This window comes from Helicoverpa zea, chromosome 20, assembly GCF_022581195.2.
Source record: "Helicoverpa zea isolate HzStark_Cry1AcR chromosome 20, ilHelZeax1.1, whole genome shotgun sequence".
Classification (NCBI taxonomy): Eukaryota; Metazoa; Arthropoda; class Insecta; order Lepidoptera; family Noctuidae; genus Helicoverpa; species Helicoverpa zea.
Window position 1 is genome coordinate 330,530 of NC_061471.1, and position 20,138 is coordinate 350,667.

Consider the following 20,138-nt stretch of genomic DNA (forward strand, 5'->3'; position numbering starts at 1 on the left):
TCATTATGTGACCTTTGACACGTTAATTAGTCGCTGTAGTTGCAAATAATCATGTTTGTGTATGTAGCGATTGCGTGGTCAAATATTTGGGCAACACTTGGGATTTCGCGAAGCGGAACTTGTATCTAATGACAAGTGCACGGCGGGCGCTCGACTGCTATTTGAATAATTCTCGACTTTGAATTGTAAATAAATTAAATTTCTTTATTCTCTTGAATTTAAGTTAGGCGAAGTACATATATTTCCATTTGCCAACAACGATATTTTACAACATTATTTACATTGAGCAAGTGAGCACGCATTGACCTTATTAGTTGTAACTTACAAATCAAGTACTTGCTAAATTAGACCTGGCCGTAACCTTTTGACATGAGTTTATTGATCTTCACCAGAGCCTTCAGCATCTTGTTGCACCTGAGCGAGTGGCTTGTAGAACCTGGTGTAGATGTTCTCTAAGAACAGCAGGCGTTGGTGATTGGGCGGCACGATGATCTTGACGGTGTCATCAAACTGTAGCAGCGGAACTTCAGCAATGTGTAGGGGCTTTTGTAGAGGTTGCCAAATGAGCGGGATCAGTGTGCTTGTCAGTGGAGTTGGATCACTAAAACAAACATTCACATTATAATATTGCTCTTCATTTTACATTAAGTAAAAACTCACCAATTTTTTTAAAGTATGTGTTTAGAAAATGCAGTATTTTTGTAATGTATAGACATTATATAGATCGTAGAATTTGTTGCATCACGATTGAGTACATTAAAGTTCCTTAAAAGGCAAATCTAATACATCTTATTACTTAATCAGCTTAGAAAGAATATACTGGCTACTTAACACCTACCCTATCCTTATAAAGTTTCTCAGCAAAACCATCAACTTTTCTAGAACTATTTCAGTATGCTCTTCATCTTTATAAAAATAATCCAGCAGTGTGTCAAAGTTACCAGTTAATGATCCCTCCAGTGTCACAATTGTTTTCGTCAAATTAAATTTCATAACATAAACAGGATATGAATTTTTGTCTGCAAATACCATTGCCATTTTTATAATAGGGTATGCAGTCAATATGTCATAAATATAGTCAGCATAGCTCTGAGCCATGTTGGCTCGTGTGAAGTCCTTGGAGAAATAAAACTGTTTAATAATTTCCCCTACTCTATGTTTCGTTTTATGGTCATCAAACTCTAAATTATTTGGTAGCAAAAACTCAAAAATAGCAGGTGGATTTTGAAATTTCTCCATTTCTTGTATAACTGATACAATCTCTTTTTCTGTGAATGTTATTAGCATTGGCACATTGTGGAAACGCCCATCTTTAAGTTTTGTTAGGGGATCCATGTCTATAATATTATGAATAGAGTCAGATGAGTTCTCAACGCATGGTAGAAACATTTCAGTAATCCTGGCCAAGTCGTCGGCTGAGGCTTTTACATAGAAGTTGTACAGTTCTTCTGGCTCGTTTGAGCCGTCATAACCCAAAGAAGTAGCTCCATTGTAAGCTACAGTAAGAGGGTCATATGCCATGGAAATAGGAGACAGCACAGAACCTGACTCAAGAATGACTTTATGCAGAAGTCCTTGCTCTAGTCCTGACAGTAGGAGAAGCTGTACTGCTTCGGCGCCAGCACCAGTGCCGTACACGGTGACGTCGCGCGGGTTCCCGCCAAACTCTGCGATGTTCATGTGTACCCAGTAAAGCATTGCGATCTGGTCCTTCAACCCGGCGTTCCCGGGGGCTTCTGGAATTCTCAGGCAGAGGAAGCCTAGAGCTCCGAGTCGGTAGTTGAAGGTGACGATCACAAAACCTTCCTCGATTAGTCCATTTAGAGGCTGATATGCTCCCCAGCTGCAATGAAATAGTTTTGTCAAAGGGATGCATGCAGGCATCATTAAGCACTAAAGATCCGGGAATTATCTTTATCACATTTGTAATTTTTCGTAATACATAATATATCATATTAAAATTATTATACCTCGTGTGACAATTTATATCCTAACCTAGGTATATTGAGTATCTGTGTCCCAACCGCAAATATTGTTAGACCACATTTTATCTAATATGTTTTACTTTGTGAAATCCCCAGTTAGTCATCAAGCCCGCTGTCTGAGACAGCCTACAGCTTTAAGCGACTTATTTCAAAGATATTCGAAAAAAAATGCGTTTTTTATAAAAAACTACAGTGTTTTATTTCATTATCAAGAATTCGGAACCAATCGAATCTTTCCTGATTAGGTTATGTATCGTCTTCCAAATATCCGAAAGAATATTCCGTTTAGTTTTGAAGGATTCTTGTCCTTAAGAATATAAACAACTCATTATTACATACTAACAAAAATCTGCCTTCATTTTGTAATCTAAACACCGAAATTCCTTCATCGTAAGATTAAAAGATGCGCATAGTCTCGGGAATCATATCATTTGATATAAATAGTAACGTATTGAGACTAGCATCAACAAATTCTGTATTTGTATAAGCAACATGAAATCGCACATCTTTGCTGAATAATTTTATATACAGGGTGTTTGGCGCATGGACCGACACAATTTTTTGGGGGATTCGTGAGGCCATGTACTAGTTTTCACTCATAGACCCAATGTCCTATATGTCACTGTATTCGAGATACGATTTTTTTTGTTTGTTTTTAAAAATTACCGGAACTATCACCTTTAAAACGCTATAACTTTTCAGTCCGTTGTCGAATTTACACCAAATCACTTTCATTGCGTTCTCTGATGTATTATTATTCCAAATAAAACATAAATTCATAGCACTAGATGGAAAAAAAATACTTGTTGAGCTTCCAAACTCTTAAAAATGAAAAAACGTATGAAAAATGTCAAATTCAAAATTAATTATAAAAAAAAGTAAAAGCTTTTATGAACTTCATTTAATAAAAAAAAAATGCCTACTTAATACCCTTTCCAACGATATGCCACATGGGTGTGAAATCATTAATAATGTCGTCACAAACCTAAAGGTACACATTAACCAGTGCCAGGGTAATGAAAACACAAAAATGTTTTAAAATGTTTTAATTAAATTTAAGTTATAAATTATGTTCAAAATGACTGCCTCTGTTGCGAATGCATGCACGGCATCTTTTTCTAATTTCTACAGTCGTCGTCCTCAGTCGCATTTCTGCTTTCATAATTTCAAAGGCGCAATTTATTCTTTCGATTAAAATTTCTCTTGTGGGTACTTCAGTCGCATACACAATTTCTTTTGCACGGCCCCAGACATAAAAATCCAAGGGCGTCAGGTCTGGTGAACGTGCAGGCCAAGGAATTGGGCCGCCTCTTCCGATCCATGAATTTGGAAAACAGTTGTCCAAATGTTCTCGCACGTCTCGCTGGTAATGTGCTGGACAGCCATCATTTTGGAAAATAATTGGTTCTCCATCTAATACTGGTAATACCAATTCAGGTAAATCTTCGAGTAAAAAATTCAAATAATTTTCTCCGGTCAGGCGCTCTGGTAAGAAATGTGGACCGATCAGGTGTCTTCCAATAACCCCCGCCCAAACGTTTACACTAAACTTAGTTTGAAAGGAACTTTGTCTTTTCTTGCGGGGATTTTGTCTTTTTTGCGCCCAATGGTGAAGGTTGTGGAGATTCACAATTCCCTCGTGATTAAAATTGGATTCATCAGTCCACAAAATTCTTTTTAAAAAATTTGTATCATCTACGTCCGTATGCATCATAAATCGGCAAAAATCGAGCCGTCTCCTGTGATCATCATCTATGAGACCTAGAACAATCCATTAAAGACTGGTAAAAATTCACTTTTTGAATGGCAAAAACTAACATAAATTTAAAAGATAAAATTAGAAAAAATAAAAGTTACTAGGTATTTATTTGAAAAACGAACCAGTAAAGCTACAAGGATATTTGTAAACGTTTAAAATAAGTGTATGGTTAAAACCATTTTAAAATACAAGTTTTTTGGGTGCAAAATTTCAGCACAATAAGGTCGAAGATAACTGGTTCAAAATTTAGTTTTACGATTTCGCCTGATAAAATAAATAAAGTACTTAACGTACCTTGAACAGAAGTGTAGTGATACGCATGCTTTCCATTTTCCCGAAGAACTGACCAAACTTTCCAAACCGACAAGTGAAGTCTTTCAGCTACAACTCGAATACTTGTCGTTGGATCCTCATCAAAAGCTTGCAAAATGCTTTCATCAATTACAACATTATGTTGCCTCACATTAACGCGAGGCTCTTGGAAATTTATGTTTCCAGTCTCCCTCAGACGTCGATAGGTTGTAGCAAACGTCTCGTGGTGTGGTATACGCCGGTTAGGATAACGCTGCTGGTAAATTCTACGCGCTTCACGAGCGTTACAATTAGCGCTGCCATATGCCAACAACATGTCAGCATACTCTTCGTTGCTGAAGTTAGGCATTGTAACAAGCACGGTGAATACACCAACAGTTTAACAGAAAAGTTCAACAAACAAAACTTAACAAAAACAAACTTTAACAAAAAACAACGAAATAGGAAAACGTGAAATACACGGACACTTCCGATAGCAGAGATAGTCAAATCTCGACTAAACAAGGATCACATAACAAACTCCAACCCAATGATAGACAAAGACAAGAGATATTTTTCATGCGTAAGAAAGAGACAGGCAGTTTACCTGCCAATTACCTGCTTACCATTGTTCTATCAAACGGGTTCGTTGTTAGAGACGTTAGAGTGCGTGTTCGTTCCTGCTCTGATTTTGACGACATTATTAATGATTTCACACCCATGTGGCATATCGTTGGAAAGGGTATTAAGTAGGCAATTTTTTTTTATTAAACGAAGTTCATAAAAGCTTTTACTTTTTTTTATAATTAATTTTGAATTTGACATTTTTCATACGTTTTTTCATTTTTAAGAGTTTGGAAGCTCAACAAGTATTTTTTTTCCATCTAGTGCTATGAATTTATGTTTTATTTGGAATAATAATACATCAGAGAACGCAATGAAAGTGATTTGGTGTAAATTCGACAACAGACTGAAAAGTTATAGCGTTTTAAAGGTGATAGTTCCGGTAATTTTTAAAAACAAACAAAAAAAATCGTATCTCGAATACAGTGACATATAGGACATTGGGTCTATGAGTGAAAACTAGTACATGGCCTCACGAATCCCCCAAAAATTTTTGTCGGTCCATGCGCCAAACACCCTGTATACATTACCCGCTCTGATAGTATCCGTCGTGCACGAACACGAGCACTGGCAGCGATGTAGCGTCCTCCGGAGTGAACACATTCACCACTAGACAGTTTTCCTCGCCATCAGCGTTCACTTGAGGGCATTTGACTTCATGAGTGGCTTCGAAGATCCCATCCCACTTCGGAGGCGGGGTTGGATCCTGAATCAATGGACGATCACTTTTACATCTTCGATTTTCTCACAGACATGGTTTTCTCGAATTTTGTAAAAAAATTATTGGAAAACTGGTGTTGTTAATTATTTTTTATTTCACTTACAAATCTAGAATATGCTTCGCAAAAAGATACCCAAATTAAATTGAGAAACTATCATGCACGTTCACCGATTATAGTGAAGTAGACCGGGACCTTTACCAAACTAAGTAATTACATTATCAACAGCCGTAAATTTCTCGCGCGATAGCAATCTAATCAACATATTAGCAAATGGGATCTACGTGTATAAACAAATGGACCAGCTGACCTTAAAGCGGGCGGCGCGCGTGGGCGGGCTCGCGTAGGGGAGGCCGTAGTACGCGAAGTGGGGCGGCTGGGGGGTGAGGTAGCCGCGCACGACGCCCTGCGAGCTGGGCACGTCGCGGTGCGGCCGGGGCTCGGCCCGCGCCACCAGCGCGCACAGCGCCGCGCTCGCCGCCAACGCGGCCCAAGCAGCGCCGAGCATTCCGCGCCGCCCGTCCGCTTGCACTCCTCGTGCCGTGTCCAGTGGCCCAGTTTACGTGTCGCCAGACGCGGTTATCAAAACACACGGCGACTAATCAAAACATTGACACGTGAAATGTTTAACTATTTGTGATTGTGACTCACTTCAGTTTTCCTAAACAGTTCAGTTTCTGCAGCTTGTAAGCTTGTGTACTCAGAGGTTAGAGTAAGATTTTTGTTTTAAATCACTATCGTAGATAACATAATACAAATACATACAATGCAAAAAGTATTAATGATACAAACAATAATATTGTGTTCATAGTTTATTTCAAATATACCACTCACATTCTTGATAAAGTACATGGCTGTTATACTAGTGACTAGCTACTGTTAAACGTAAGATACGGTGAATAGTTTAGAAGAAATGCCAAGCGTGTTTAAAGAAGGTGATGAAGAAGACTATCTGTAAGACGATGAGGGTGTAGACGCTGGCGGAGGTCCCGCAGGCGCGACTCTTCTCGATGAAGTGCGCGTCGTAGATGTCGCTCCAGACGTTGAGGCGCTCCACGTGAAAGCCCTTCTTCAAGCTTGGCTCTGTCTCGATCGACAACCACTGCTCTTCCCCCGGCTCCACCTCTTTCTCCAACTTTTTCCACTCGATGTTCCCGGCTGAAGGCGTTCTGTAATTTATTTATGGTATTTGAAATGCATTATCCTACCTCCACTCTCATTCTTGAGAATAAATCCAGAAATCCTACCGATTAATGTGAAAGTTTGGATGTTTTTCCTCAAACATGCTTAAGGTTCTGTAGATTGGGGCCAAACTACTATAAAAAACTACTGCAACTAATATGAACACGTTTTATCCGCGTGCTGGAATTCGTTCCCATCACTGCGTACCCTAGAGTTTAACCGCGGGCCTAAGTTAGTAGTGAAGAATGAATTATATGTGAAATCATGTAATCGTTGTTATGATCACAAACAGGCCAAGAAAAAAGTTTTTTTTTTTTATGAGAATCATTGTTAACAACAATAGCGACTCACCCAGTCTTGAGGAAAGTAGTCCACAACTCAGTCAGTGTGTTAATCATTCCAATTTCTTTCGACCCTTCACTTAGTACTTTTCCATCTTGAGTGAACAAATACCCTATTATGTCTCCCCTCACGGCGCCGTCCAACGGCCTATGAATAGCTTCCAACTCCCTGTTCAGGCTACCCACAAATGCAAACTCATACAAGTATACCGTCGCTCCCGAGTCTACCAGCGGCCGTGCTGTGCGTATCCCAGGACCAAGATACGCGGCATCCGTAAAATACAGTGTTAGATTTTCGACATCGCATATGCCGATAGCAGTGTCCCCAAAATATGCCGCCCTTACCCGGTTCCCTGCTCTAGTTCTTTCTTCACTTGTTTTAAAGTGTAAGTCCTTGGGTAGCATAAGACTGGAGTTTACATTAAATTGATGTATACTATCTCTCGTATGATTTAAAAATTCGTGTACACCTGCGTACTGTGCTGAACCGATCATGAATGATATCTTAATTTCTTGGTTTCTTAACATCGCAGAGGGTGTGAATTCCATGAAATGTGATATGTTGTCCGTGTTTCTTTCCAAGCATGGTCTCAAGACTATATCTCTTGCTGCTCTAACTAGTTGTTCTGCATCTACATTCTGCCATGTTTGAAATCCATTAATATTTCTAGCTACATTAGTAGCAGAATTAATAGGGTTCCTGTCTATTGCCCAGTATGAAAGAACCGAGCCACTCTCTGTAATAACTTTACTTATATTGTTTCTAGACATTGGAGACAAAGCTAAATAGCCAGCGAGAGCGCCTGCTGTCCCGTCCCCACTAACTGCGATATTATCATGATTTCCACCAAATTTTGCAATGTTTTGCTTTAGCCATCTCAAAGCCAAAGATAAATCCTTCAAAGCTGCATTTCCCGGAGCCGTTTCATTTTGTAGACACAGAAAACCAAGTGGTCCTAGTCTATAATTTGGTAAAACCAGAATTATTCCCTTTGGAACCAAATATTCTGGCCCATAAATTTCAGGGTTTCCGCTTCCATTGATGAAATTTCCTTCATGGATGTGAACCAGAACAGCAGCATTGGAAGCATCAGATGGTCTAAAAATACTCAGTGTAAGACAGTCGATATTTCCGACGTATTGATCGCCCTGAAGCTGAGGACAGCGTTTGTTATGATCTTTTTCATCATGAATAGTTTCCGAACTGTCTGCTAATACCGGGGCCTAAAAAGAAAAATATAAAACACATTATAAAAACAACAAATGGCATAAGTCTTAATTGATAAGTACCATACTTACTTGTAAAGGATTATTGATGGTTCCGTACTTTATATCAATGTAGCCAATAATATTTTTGTTTTCTCGCCAATGGTGTCCACGCACTCGACCCGATGTGGTTTCCACTTCGTATACTTGCTCTATGCCTTCGTTGCCTTCATCCCCAACTTCGTTGTCGTCATCATTTTCATTGCCAGCTCCTCCTACTCCGTTGTTATCAGAGCCATTGCCATTACCATCACCATCATTCTCGCCCGAGTTGTCGTCAGATCCATTGCCATTACCCCCGTTTCCTCCGTTATCATCGGTTTCGGGGTCATTGCTGTTTCCTGATGCGTTATCGTCTGAACCGTTGCCATCGTTTCCGTTGCCGTTGCCATCGTTTCCATTACCGTTGCCATCGTTTTCGTTACCGTTGCCTTCTGGGTTACCATCTCCGCTACCCTCAGAATTATTACCAGAGTCGGGATTAACATTGGCAGATCCCCCATTTTCATTACTTCTCGATTCTCTATGTCCATTGGCATTTGTGTCAAGTGCATTTGGCATATTCAGTGAAGGGTTTTCGTTTGATGCTCTAGCAAGTTGCTCTTGACTGACTACGTGAACTGTATCGTGTCTTGTGGATTGCTGTAGGCCAGGAGAGCTGGTACTCGAGTGATCACTTAGAAGGTCGTGTTCTATGGTGAGGTGAAGAGCTGAAGAGGTCACCACTAGCGCCGCACTGATCCATATTGTAGTCTGCCACCGCATTGTTTAAGTATTTTGCGGGGTGGTGAAGATCATTCCTAGAAGAAAAGCACTTTATTTACTAACTGTTCTATAAAGTTATCAATTGCTAAGTGCGTGTTTGTACTCAATAACCTATGTATTTTTGTTTATTAGAGCCACTATCTGCAAATACTAGCAACAGGTTGCATAGCCTATCTGATCTAATAATAGGTTTGGGTCGCGTTATCGCCGTTTCGTGTTTCAGGTGCGATAGTACAATATTGCTATCCTGACTGATCACTTCTTGCGCAATACTTCAAATAAGTCATGCAACATGTAAAACGTGAGGTCTTTGTATAAATATTTGACAAATGTATGAAACAACTAATTGGCAATAGCCAATTCAATTCAATGACAATAAATTTTATTTAATTCATGTATGCAGTCGTAGGTTCAATTTAAAATTATTATATAAATTCGCGTATGACAAAAACAATAAATAAATAATTAGTTATTCTAATAATTTTACTAACTAATATTTTAGCGTTAACTTCCTCTAGTGCGAGGTTCTGATTTTTATTGAAACCAAAAGTTTTTTTTTTTTATGTATTGGACCGTATCATTTACTAATTGTCAAAAATTGCAATATATCTCAACGTTTCTAAATGAGGTGAAGGTGATAAAAAGTGACCAACTAACCTTTCAGTGTTAATATGTGATTCGTCGCTGGCTCTTTCCAAATGAGTCTCGGACGGCGCACTGGCGGCGGCACCGCATAAGCTGTTACCCCAATCACGCGGTACTATCACTAACAAAACCTCATTTATATTTACGGCCAGTTTCTTCATCAAACACAAAAGTCAAAGTAATGTCTAAAGTAAAAATTCGTTTTTTCAAGGCTAACCTTGAAAAAACGAATTTGACCGTTACTTTGACAGCAAAACTAATAGAAAAAGCGAATTTGGCCGTTACTTTTACTTAAGACATTACTTTGATTTTTACTTTGGATTTTACTTTTGATGAAGAAATTGGCTGTTACTGTAGTAACTACCACCTGACTCTTTATGGCATTAAAAACCCCTAAATCTGAACCTTAATTAAAACTTTACATTAAATATTGCAATATCCATATGTTTCCAGGAACAGAAGTTCTTCTTGTCAGAAGTCTTTAAAGCAGTCCTTATTCACAGCTCATTTCTAAATCCTTCATACTGGCCTAATTTGGAAATGAGCTACTGAAATGTCATTTGCCTCGAACAAACAGTGGTAATTAATAATGTAATTAAAGTTAGTGTTTACAATACAGTCCATCGGATTAACTGTCCCCGGCGTGTTGTGTACTCAACAGCCAATCACGTTAATGGGATGAAGTGGACGGTGCCATGTTTTAATTAAATTTCAGACAGACGAAATGTCTGCCCTTTTTGTGTTCGCTGATGTGGATTCACTTGCAACCAGATTTACTTTTTAACTTGATTTTTATCTGCCCTGTAGTTTAGAATATTTCGTGTCATCTTTAGGTACAGTGAAAGCTGAATCTCATGTAATGTGTGCATATGATATTTACAGGACTTTTTTCATAAGCTTATCCTTTATTCTTAAGCTCTACGAAACTGGAATTGCTTCTACTCTATTAATTGCAAATAACACTTCCTGTTTCAGTCCAAGGTTATATATATTTTTGGAGTTATTATTTTGTTTTTGGCAGTACTCCGATTAGGGTACTTATCAGAGTTCAGTAATACCATGGCGTTATCAGGCCCTCGAGCTTTTGATAACAAAAGCTTTGCTGTTTATTTTGTCCTATATCACCTTTATTATATGAAAGGCAGAGAGAATTCTCTACGTGCTCAAAATGTCGACACTCTAATGTTTTTGCAAAAGGTCACTGATAACATAACAATAATTTGGTAATGTAGAGATTATTCATTTTATAAGGAAAACTAGCCATTGCATCACAACTTGCAAAAGCCAGACATGCTTTTAATATACGAGTACAGACTAACTCAGAACGCGCAAAGTACGCAAAAAAGATAGGGACGCATATAGTAATGCAAACATTGTACACCACAAAAAACAGAACAGGAAAGCCTGAAACAATTTGAATCAAAGTTCGTATTGATCGTTGCCACGTGTCCAAAATCGATTCTAGCTGTTGAAACTGTCGTTACAATATCTGATCTCTTTTGTTGCAGGTAAGCAATCTTGTTGCCACTACTGAATATCGACATGTTCATCGATCCAAGGATTCGGTAAGTTAGGCTAAATCAAACTACAACGAACTGGAAATATATTTTTAATTCTGTTAACAGTAATATCATATATAACAATTATTATAGTTCTCGTAGTCATCATTTAAGTTTTACTTCAACATTTGTATGTAAGCGATTTACTCACCATAGTGAATGATGCATGTTTTATAACTAACGTTCTATTGTACATAACTAGTAAACAAGTCGCTGAATTATACAACCTTATAAATAAATAAATAAATCATGTAGTACGTCGTCTTTTGCTTACGTAAATGATGTGAATGCGTCATAAGTATTGCGTCTACGTTCGCTCTTTTCAGCTACTCCTGAAAAAAAAGTTCCCACGTTAAAGTCATGATATTAATAAGAATTTTGATTAAAATCATGAAGTCTTAGTTATCGTGGCATTACCCGGCCATGACGTAGAGATTATCGTGGAATTGGAACATTTCTCGCTGGTCATCGGTGATGTTGATGTTGCTGATGAAGAGCGGCTCGTTGAGCAGCTGGTAGTTAAGCCGCTCTTCGTCTACTGGAGGCCAATCCGACTGTTTCTCACATAGCGGGTGACTGAAACAGAATACGAGTTCGGATTTGTGTAGAACAATTATTATTCTCAAAAACAACATCAAAAGAAAATTCGTATAATCACAATCAAAATCAAAAACAGTTATTCGCGTTCGTGACGCACAAACAAAAACGAATATACATATAAAAGCACACAAAAAAAAAAAACAAAAACAAAACAAGAATAAAATAGAAAAACAGAAGAATATGGTGAAAGGACAATATGCGTCACCTGCATGTCATAAAATTGATCATGTACGTTGTCATCCAATGTTTCATCAGATCGTCCCTAGACAGGGGAGGGAAAGACCTTTGATCGGGGTCCATCATAGAGTTTACTCGCAACACAAAGGTCTGGTCTTCCACGTGGGCGCCTCCTCCTGTGTAGTTGAGCATCAGAGCATCCTTCACGACGTTGTAGTCGCTGTCGAACATGAACTTGTACATGAAGACCGGCTGCTGGCCTAGCGACGCCCTCCACTGCGCCAGCTTGAACGCGGGATATACGAAAAATGAATTCGTACAATAATCTAAGAACTTTTCCACTGTCGAATTCCCTTGGAAATACTTATTTTCAACCGTCTCGGACAACTTTAGTGCTTCCGTGCTAGACACAGAAAAAGTAATGTTCACGGGTAGGATAATTGTCGGATCTTCTTTGATTCGTGTGAGTAAGTTTATATATCTAATTCTTCGCTCGAAAAAAGCGCATTCTTTGCTTGTTGTGCCTACAATGGTAGGCAAGTTTCCACGGCCTTGTTTCACAAGATTAGAAGGATAGTCGTCTAAGATCCTTGTCACATTAGGATGCTCAGATTCTACAACAGGAACGAATGATACGAGCCCAGTGTTGAATTGAATGATCCGGTTAGCTTCCATGATCCTCTCAAGCGGCATTTGTATCAGTTGAGCATGAATTTCATCGGCATCAGTAGAGTTAATACCTAATTGTGTCAGGAACATCGTAGCTACGGTTTCGGCGTAAGCAGGTGAAGCTGTATAGAAACCTCCGTCACCTACACCGCTCATCAATATGATTCTGAAAAGTTGTTATCAGGTTATTGAACAGTCAACAAGAGATCTTATTAGATTTATAAAGTAAGGATCAGTACCGTTTCATCAATCCTGCAGAGGCTTGAGATAGCGTGACTAAATGCGCGGCCACTGAACCGCAGCTCTGGCCGCCTAGGGTGACATTGTCAGGGTCCCCGCCGAAAGCTCGCGCATTTCTCTGCACCCATTTCAGCAATGTGATGACGTCACGGAGACCATTGTTACCGGGAATGGCCGAAGAGTTCAGGGAAAGATAGCCGAAAACGTTAAGCCTATAAAGTTAGATGTACATGCATTGTAAACATTATAAAGAACTTCGTACAACCGTGTCATGATGCAATTACGCAACAGTACAATTACCTGTAATTAAATGTGATAACAATGACACCTTTGCTGACTAAATACTCCGGACCGTGGATATCCGAATTACCCGAGCCCGTTTGAAAACCTCCGCCGTGTACAAACACCATGATAGGGAGCCCTGTTTCTTGGCAGATGAGCTTGCATTCATCGCAGTAGGCTTGCAAAGGAACGTGGACGTTGGCGAAGATGCAGGACTCGCTCATGCCTACAGGCCTGGCCATCCGCCCGTATATTTCGTCATATTGCGGACATATTGGACCCTCTTCTGTAGCAATCAGAGTTTTATTCCAGGGCTCTAAAGGCTGTAGTTCCTGATAATACAAGTAAATAAAGGTTTAATCAATTTAATGAAAGATTTTTAGAGGAAAAAAGTTCTACCGGTAGAAATCATCAAAGTGCAATTGATTCATTATATCACCAGATTTGCACGAAAATATAAACAGGAAAATGGAACACTTTCAATGGTAGCTCTTATCGGCGTTGCCAGTTATTTTGAGATATTTTGAGTTATCTTTACGTTGCGTTAGCTTTCTGCCATCTCATCGCTGCTATTTAGAATAGAACTTTGACATCTAATGATATTAATGACTGTTATCTGATTAAGGATAAATTATAATATTTGAATGCACAAAAAACAGTTGTCGCTGATTTGTAGGAATTGAGGGCTTTTTTGATGATATTATGTAAAAAATTATAATCATCGCAAAAAAACATGGAAAAAGGTTGTGTTCCCTAACTGGGTACGGCTTATACCTTGAACCTTAGTTCAGCTAGAGGCTGCTGAGCGTAGGGAATGCCTCTAAAGCTGGCATACTTGACGTGCTCCTCCGCGGTCCTGACGCGGCCGCAGACCTCTCCCGAGTCTATCCTCGTCAGCACGTCACACTGCAAGCTCTCGTCATCGTTCAGAGAGAACGACGGACTTTCTGGAATGTTCGTTACACGAACGCAGTAGTAAAAAATATATAGGAAGTGTAATAATAATGATCTAGGTGTAGTTGTATAGATAGAGATGTAGAAGTGCAGTATATGTTAGGTTAGGTACTTATGCAATTTGTTTTGTATATCTGTCTATATGTGGAAATACTATGTCTGATAAAAAAATTGTGGTAATTATATTAAATGCGGTAAATTGGGTCGCTGGCGTGTGATAAAAAATTGAAAACCGTATAGGTACCTATTACAGTTCTGGGAATGTCAAACTTGTGCATACAACAATATTCACCTTTAGCTTAATTAGCCGAAAAAAATTAATTAATAGCAATGACAAGACACATTGACAGAATATTAACGATTACCGATTGAATATCGAAATTATATTTCACTTACCGCAACAAAAACACGTTGCTTGAATAAAAATAAATAAATATAATATGCAAGTTAACATATTAGTTAGTAACTTGAAGATAACGTCTGCATTAGAAGTGAACCGCTGTAAACCTTTTATACGGATAGCTGATGTGTACGGAAAAGCATTAAGACTACTTCACACTGACATTATTTATGGAGTTGGTTTATTATGGGCCATTGTCCACGTGGACTGTACGTTAGTCGCATGCTATCGTAAATTGTGATTTTTTGCATCTTGAGTAAAAATAATCAAAGGCCATGGAAGCGCAGGGTCGCGTGACCTACGCATGGCGGCGGCATGGACACAGTTTTGATTAATTTAGTGCAGTATTCATGCAATATGCAAGAAGTTCGTACCTTTAGTTAAAAAAAAAAAAAACAAAAACTCAGTTACTCTTCCTGTATTATCCACAGTACAAAAGTTTGCAGTATTTAATAAAATATTTTGGCTCATTTTCTGAATTAACTAGGTTAATTATATTTATTTCAGCAAATGTGTGCACTTTTTTGTAATCAAATATGTTCAGCCATTTCTTATTTTTTCGATTTAAGTCTAATCTTTGCCACAAAAAACTGCTACGTGACCTAAAATTGCCTTCTAAAAACTGAATCTTCAATTTAAAATATTCAAACTAAAATAACAAATTAATCTTTAAGTTGAACTTTTTAGAAGACATAGGGATTATGCTCCAGTGTTTAAGGCTAATAATTTCATTTCAGTCAAAAGTCAGACAATAGTTTTTATTATTGGCCTCCTGGGTTAGATGTTTTTTGTGATCTTTAATTATATTATAAGTTATGAGGTTATCCGACGAGTTTTTGCCTGCATTTATTTGACGGATAAAGGTGCAGATAAGTTATATTATGTGTAATAAAACTAATTATTGTTCGTCAGTGTCTTATGCGTCCAAATGGCGTAATCCTTGAAAACGTATTTGATACCTAAATTCGTGACAGCATTACAATGCTTTTCCAAAATCTGTTTGGCCTGATAGCTTATGGAAGGGTACAAAAGTAGCCTATATGTTATCCGAATATATAAGCTTTAATACTGACGAGTGTCATCAAAGTATATTCAGTAGCAGAGTACTCTTGCGTGAAAGTGGAACAAACATCTTACAAACTTTTAGAAGGCAAGTACATGAATACCCTAATTATGCAAGACCAGTGACGTGCCAAGGTCCGCTATCTCATTATGTGGGAGGAGAAATAATACTACTGCTGTACGCTTCTAATATAATTACATTTGTAATTGATATAACGTGCACCGCATCTGAAACAATTTGGATATACTATTATTTTAATTACATTTAAATATAGCGCTATTTAAACAGTTACAGATTGATCAATATGTAGAAACTAGTTACACATTCAACTCCAAACTGGTTTGCAACCACAAAACATGTCTTATGTATATATGCTATTTATAGTAAAGCCACTGAAAGTTATTTTTGACATTTCCATTTAGGTACTTAAATACTGTACTTAAATAAATTGTACAAAAAATTGCCAATCTGAAGTTATATCTTTTAAAGGACCTGCCTCAATATTAGCAGTGACCATCGAAGGTAGTTCGTCTCGTTTCCATCACGTTGGCGTAATTACAGGGTCGAGGAGGACGTTCAACGAAGCATTTCTGAAATAATAAAAACAGAGGTTCTACTTTTTTTCTAAACATTAACTGGTGATGGCTTCTTAGAGGATCTTAGAGGATCTTAGAGGTCTTAGAACATATGTAAGGCTCAGTTCGAACTCGTATTTCAGCAACCACCATAGCACGGCTATATTTTAATTAAGTAGATAAATGGTGGCAGATATTTTATTGGTGTATATTGAGCCTTACTTTCTGCCCTTGAAAACAATTTAAATTTCATTACCAGCCGTATTTACTTTAGGACAGTATTTACACGATGTTAATTTGTCACTGTCCTTATTTTTATTCTTATTTGTCCTTATTTACATTTGTCATGTTTAATCACCTGGCTATCTGTTCGATCTTGTCGAAGAACTCGATCATGTCATGCTCGTATTTGGTAGGTATCGTATTTTCGAGAATAGCTGGTTTGTCGATGGCTTGGTAGTTTAAGACGTTCGCTCGAACTGAAAGCCAGCCTCTGAATCCACAAGTTGGCTTACTGAAATCAAATTATATCAGGTAATGAATTTCATTGTGTCTTGTTTGACATTATATTTCATCTGGTGTATCTACTTACCCGCATCGCATAAAGTTGACAAAGAAATCTGTCATCCAGTCTTTCATAAGATCGTCTTGATTTTTAGGCGGAAACGACTTCTCGTCACCAAGAATAGCATTTTCGCGGAAGATGTAAGTCAAGTCTTCAACGTGAGCAGTGCGGCGGTAGTTGAGGTTCACACCTGCCTTCACGGCGCTAAATATACTCTCATATGAAAACTTGTATAGGAAAGCCGGTGCCGCATCCATCTCGGCTCTCCATTCAACTACCTTGAACGCAGGATACGAGAAAAACGTATCTCTGCATACTTCTAAATAATCATCTATATTTAATTTTCCATGGAAGTACCGGTGTATCACTTTTTGGGCCAGTTCAAAGGCTACATTTGGAGCAGTTGAGAATGGTATGCGAACAGGTAAAACTAGAAGAGGATTTGCCTCAATGCGCCTTATCATTCGTAAATATAGTAATCTCTTCTTAAAAAACTCGCACTCTGCATTTGTGAATCCGACAATCAGTGGATAGTCCTTTCCTCGGCCTTGCTTTATAAGTCTTATTGGATCGTCGTCTATGATTCGCTCGACTCCTGGGTACACTCCTTCAACGACAGGAGAGAAGCTTACCAACCCTGTCTCGTATTGGAACTGACTATTAGCATTTACGATATCCTCCAGTGGAGTGTTAATGAGTTGATCGTGGATGACGTCGGGATCTGTAGAGTTAATCCCTAAGATTGATAGGAATCTGGTGGCAGCAAAGGTGGAATAAATTGGAGAGGCAGTAAAAAATGCAGGTATTGCCGTACCGCTCATAAGGATCACCCTAAAAAATGATCAAATAAAGTCAATCCAACATTTTCCTTTAATTGGCTTAAAAACGATTTTATCTGTTTTACCTTTTAAAAAGTCCCTTCGTTACTTTAGACAAGGACAACAGATGTGCGCAGGCTGAGCCGGCGCTCTGCCCTGCCAACGTGACGTCATCGGGGTCTCCGCCAAAAGCTCTCGCGTTTCTTTGCACCCATCGTAGCAGCGTCACCTGATCCCGAAGACCAGTGTTGCCAGGGATTATTGGAGAGTTTAGCGAAAGAAACCCGAAAACGTTGATCCTGTTAAATAATGATGAACTCTTATCCCTTTCTCTTATCAAAATAAAGCTTAAATCTTTATTTTGATATATACCTGTAGTTAAAAGTAACGACCATAATCCCCTTGCTAACTAGATACTCTGGACCTTGAAGATCAGTGTCTCCTGATCCCGACTGGAATCCTCCACCATGAATAAACACTAAGATTGGAACACCTTTCTTGGTCCTATTGTTTAAATGATGTACATGATAGTCTTGGTCATGAACTCTTTCCACTACAGGGAGAGCTTCCATGGGTACATGTACATTGGCGTAGATGCAGGATTCACTCATGCCCACTTGTGGTTGCACCATTCGCGCGTAGAGCTCGTCATGTTGCGGACAGATAGGACCCTCCCGTGTAGCGTCCAGGTGGAGAGGCCACGGCCTCACTGGCTGGAGCTCCTAGAAGGAAGCCAAAAGAGTATGTAACATGCAGCTTACGAAATTAAGTCTCATTAAATGTTTTTGTAACTCAGCCCGTGGATGATAACTAAAGCTTTCTCTTCGGTGTTTCTCCTGCTGTGAACTACGTGGCAATTTTATTTGAATGTTACCAAAACATACGACTATTATTACAGGTCTAATATATTATATTGCAACTTTGTTGCTACTTATTTCTACTAAACATAAACTTTTTAACATATTCAAACCCTAATACTTTACAAATAAAACTGAACTAATACAATACAACAATGTTAAGTGGAACTAACTGATATAATAGTCTAAGTAAATTAATTCATAGTGCTATCTGTTTCGACAAAGCCTATGTCAAACACTCATCATTTTAAATGATTGTACATATCACAGATACTGCTTAGATGGCTCACTTGCAAGTTAATTATAGTTACCGGCACGGATATTGAGCTCTCAGCGGAAGAGTGGGGATCGCTTTGCGCACCCGTACGCATAAGGCAATAAGGCAGTAAATCGCTTCTGCACAGGTGAAGGTCAGGGCTCAATATCCGTGCCGATAACTGTACTAACACGATGACGAGTTACTGTTTTCACGAACCTACCTTGAACCGCAATGCGCCCACTGGTTGCTGAGCATACGGGATGCCTCTGAAGCTGGCGTACTCCTTGTCATACTCCCCCGGCAGGCGCAGACCACACAGCCAGCCGGAGTCGATGTGCGCGCGCACCTCGCATCTCAACCCATCAGTTGATGGGTTTGTGGCGACAGCTGCAACTGCACGAACATTAGGAAGTACTTTAACCAATTTCACTATCCCATCCCATAGTGTACTGACACTGTTTTCATAATTTCTGAATTTAAACTCAGGTTACTTTTTTTCAAGTCACATTTATATTTTTGCGAATAAAACTTCACTGTAGGTAGGGCTTCATTTGAAACTTACCACGAATCGTTAAAAACAAAATGAACAGCACTAAATCGCGGCTATACATCATTGTATGATCAATTATAACATGAATACACTAATACACTTGATTCCGGCGAGCTATATAAATACTATGTTGCGCTATGTATTAGGCTGAGAGTAGACTCGAAGTGGCACAATACTTGTTTAACGAAATTCCAATTTGTTCTTGATTACATTGCAAATATGTCCGAATTAAACTTTTTAAACGATTAGACTACATTTCTTGTTTTGGTAGTAAAACTGTCTAGAGTTCCGCGGCACATCTACGTCTAGTTTTTATTAAACGGTTTTATTTAGCTTATTAGCATTATATTGAATTGTAGTTCATCTTGCATTTGCATTAAATGTATAACTTTATCGGCTTACTATCGTTATATATCTTAGTCCTTGTGAACATTTACTTATAAATAAAGAGTGTCCATGGAATGTCTTGCCGGCTCTTCTCTTTGAGTCCAAGTTTTTGGAACCGTGCAACTATTGTTGCGGTTCATAAGAGCCTGCAAAGTCCTATTTGAAATACAAACATTTGACTGCGATCTGACTTGGATCTTGCCGCGCGCTGTATCGTTCCGTGCCATAGATATAATATTACTAAACAAGATTGCGCACGCTCAAAATATATATTTACGAAAATGAACTCTATTCTAACGCAATAAGGTACTAAATTGGTTGCATAATACACAGAGGCAAATCCGAGCCGAGAGGGATAGTTCGAACGGAGGCTGTTTGTCTCTTTCTAACACATTGCCAGCATAAAAAAATGTTGTGATCAAAAGTTTTGTCTTCCTAAAAACAATTGAATCACTTATATTTTTATCTTATTTTAACAATTGTAAGTCAACAAATTAATAACAATCGCATTAATTTATTCGTATTTATTATTAAAACATAAACAACATAAATTTTTATTTTGCTTTTTTTTATTTTCTAGCGGTAACCCTGAACATTCTTGGCGCG

The 20,138-nt window shown here is 38.5% G+C and overlaps 5 protein-coding genes across 8 annotated transcripts in view; 1 reads left to right on the forward strand and 4 right to left on the reverse strand.

The window, feature by feature from the left end:
• LOC124640237 (serine/threonine-protein kinase D3) overlaps positions 1 to 20,138 on the forward strand; it is a 69,504-nt gene that overhangs the window by 298 nt on the left and 49,068 nt on the right. The gene's annotated exons all lie outside the window — the stretch shown is intronic.
• LOC124640240 (juvenile hormone esterase-like) lies at positions 178 to 5,886 on the reverse strand. The gene is made up of 4 exons (XM_047177921.1): positions 5,689 to 5,886; positions 5,190 to 5,365; positions 839 to 1,843; positions 178 to 601 (listed from the first exon to the last, which is right to left on the reverse strand). Exons 1-4 carry the CDS (start codon positions 5,884 to 5,886, stop codon positions 376 to 378), a joined length of 1,605 nt encoding a protein of 534 aa, XP_047033877.1. The 3' UTR covers positions 178 to 375.
• Positions 6,178 to 9,694, reverse strand: LOC124640238 (esterase E4-like). 2 transcript variants are annotated; one of them, XM_047177919.1, is made up of 5 exons: positions 9,590 to 9,694; positions 8,464 to 8,967; positions 8,201 to 8,415; positions 6,912 to 8,125; positions 6,178 to 6,547 (listed from the first exon to the last, which is right to left on the reverse strand). In XM_047177919.1, the coding sequence occupies exons 2-5, from the start codon at positions 8,930 to 8,932 to the stop codon at positions 6,283 to 6,285; spliced, it is 2,163 nt and encodes a 720-aa protein (XP_047033875.1). In that variant the 5' UTR covers positions 8,933 to 8,967; positions 9,590 to 9,694; the 3' UTR covers positions 6,178 to 6,282. The 2 variants fall into 2 exon arrangements, with proteins under 2 accessions (XP_047033875.1, XP_047033874.1); XM_047177918.1 differs by having other exon boundaries at positions 8,201 to 8,967.
• Positions 11,171 to 14,586, reverse strand: LOC124640239 (juvenile hormone esterase-like). The gene is made up of 7 exons (XM_047177920.1): positions 14,455 to 14,586; positions 13,879 to 14,051; positions 13,123 to 13,436; positions 12,822 to 13,034; positions 11,942 to 12,748; positions 11,554 to 11,712; positions 11,171 to 11,468 (listed from the first exon to the last, which is right to left on the reverse strand). Exons 1-7 carry the CDS (start codon positions 14,510 to 14,512, stop codon positions 11,459 to 11,461), a joined length of 1,734 nt encoding a protein of 577 aa, XP_047033876.1. The 5' UTR covers positions 14,513 to 14,586; the 3' UTR covers positions 11,171 to 11,458.
• LOC124640285 (juvenile hormone esterase-like) lies at positions 15,914 to 19,206 on the reverse strand. Its single transcript, XM_047177997.1, has 7 exons — positions 19,158 to 19,206; positions 18,816 to 18,988; positions 17,852 to 18,201; positions 17,566 to 17,778; positions 16,689 to 17,492; positions 16,455 to 16,610; positions 15,914 to 16,111 (listed from the first exon to the last, which is right to left on the reverse strand). Exons 1-7 carry the CDS (start codon positions 19,204 to 19,206, stop codon positions 16,063 to 16,065), a joined length of 1,794 nt encoding a protein of 597 aa, XP_047033953.1. The 3' UTR covers positions 15,914 to 16,062.

Coding starts and splice junctions, on each gene's coding strand:
- LOC124640239 (XM_047177920.1), bottom strand. CDS start 14,512: ATGTTAACTTGCATATTATATTTATTTATTTTTATTCAAGCAACGTGT. Junction 13,437..13,878: donor TAGCTGAACTAAGGTTCAAG/GTATAAGCCGTA, acceptor TTGTATTATCAG/GAACTACAGCCTTTAGAGCC. Junction 11,713..11,941: donor ATCAATTTTATGACATGCAG/GTGACGCATATT, acceptor ATTCTGTTTCAG/TCACCCGCTATGTGAGAAAC.
- LOC124640240 (XM_047177921.1), bottom strand. CDS start 5,886: ATGCTCGGCGCTGCTTGGGCCGCGTTGGCGGCGAGCGCGGCGCTGTGC. Junction 5,366..5,688: donor CGCGCGCCGCCCGCTTTAAG/GTCAGCTGGTCC, acceptor CCATTGATTCAG/GATCCAACCCCGCCTCCGAA. Junction 602..838: donor AGAAACTTTATAAGGATAGG/GTAGGTGTTAAG, acceptor TGTTTGTTTTAG/TGATCCAACTCCACTGACAA.
- LOC124640285 (XM_047177997.1), bottom strand. CDS start 19,206: ATGTATAGCCGCGATTTAGTGCTGTTCATTTTGTTTTTAACGATTCGT. Junction 18,202..18,815: donor TGGGCGCATTGCGGTTCAAG/GTAGGTTCGTGA, acceptor GCTTCCTTCTAG/GAGCTCCAGCCAGTGAGGCC. Junction 16,611..16,688: donor GTCAACTTTATGCGATGCGG/GTAAGTAGATAC, acceptor ATTTGATTTCAG/TAAGCCAACTTGTGGATTCA.
- LOC124640238 (XM_047177918.1), bottom strand. CDS start 8,932: ATGCGGTGGCAGACTACAATATGGATCAGTGCGGCGCTAGTGGTGACC. Junction 8,126..8,200: donor CCATCAATAATCCTTTACAA/GTAAGTATGGTA, acceptor TTTTCTTTTTAG/GCCCCGGTATTAGCAGACAG. Junction 6,548..6,911: donor ACTACTTTCCTCAAGACTGG/GTGAGTCGCTAT, acceptor AATAAATTACAG/AACGCCTTCAGCCGGGAACA.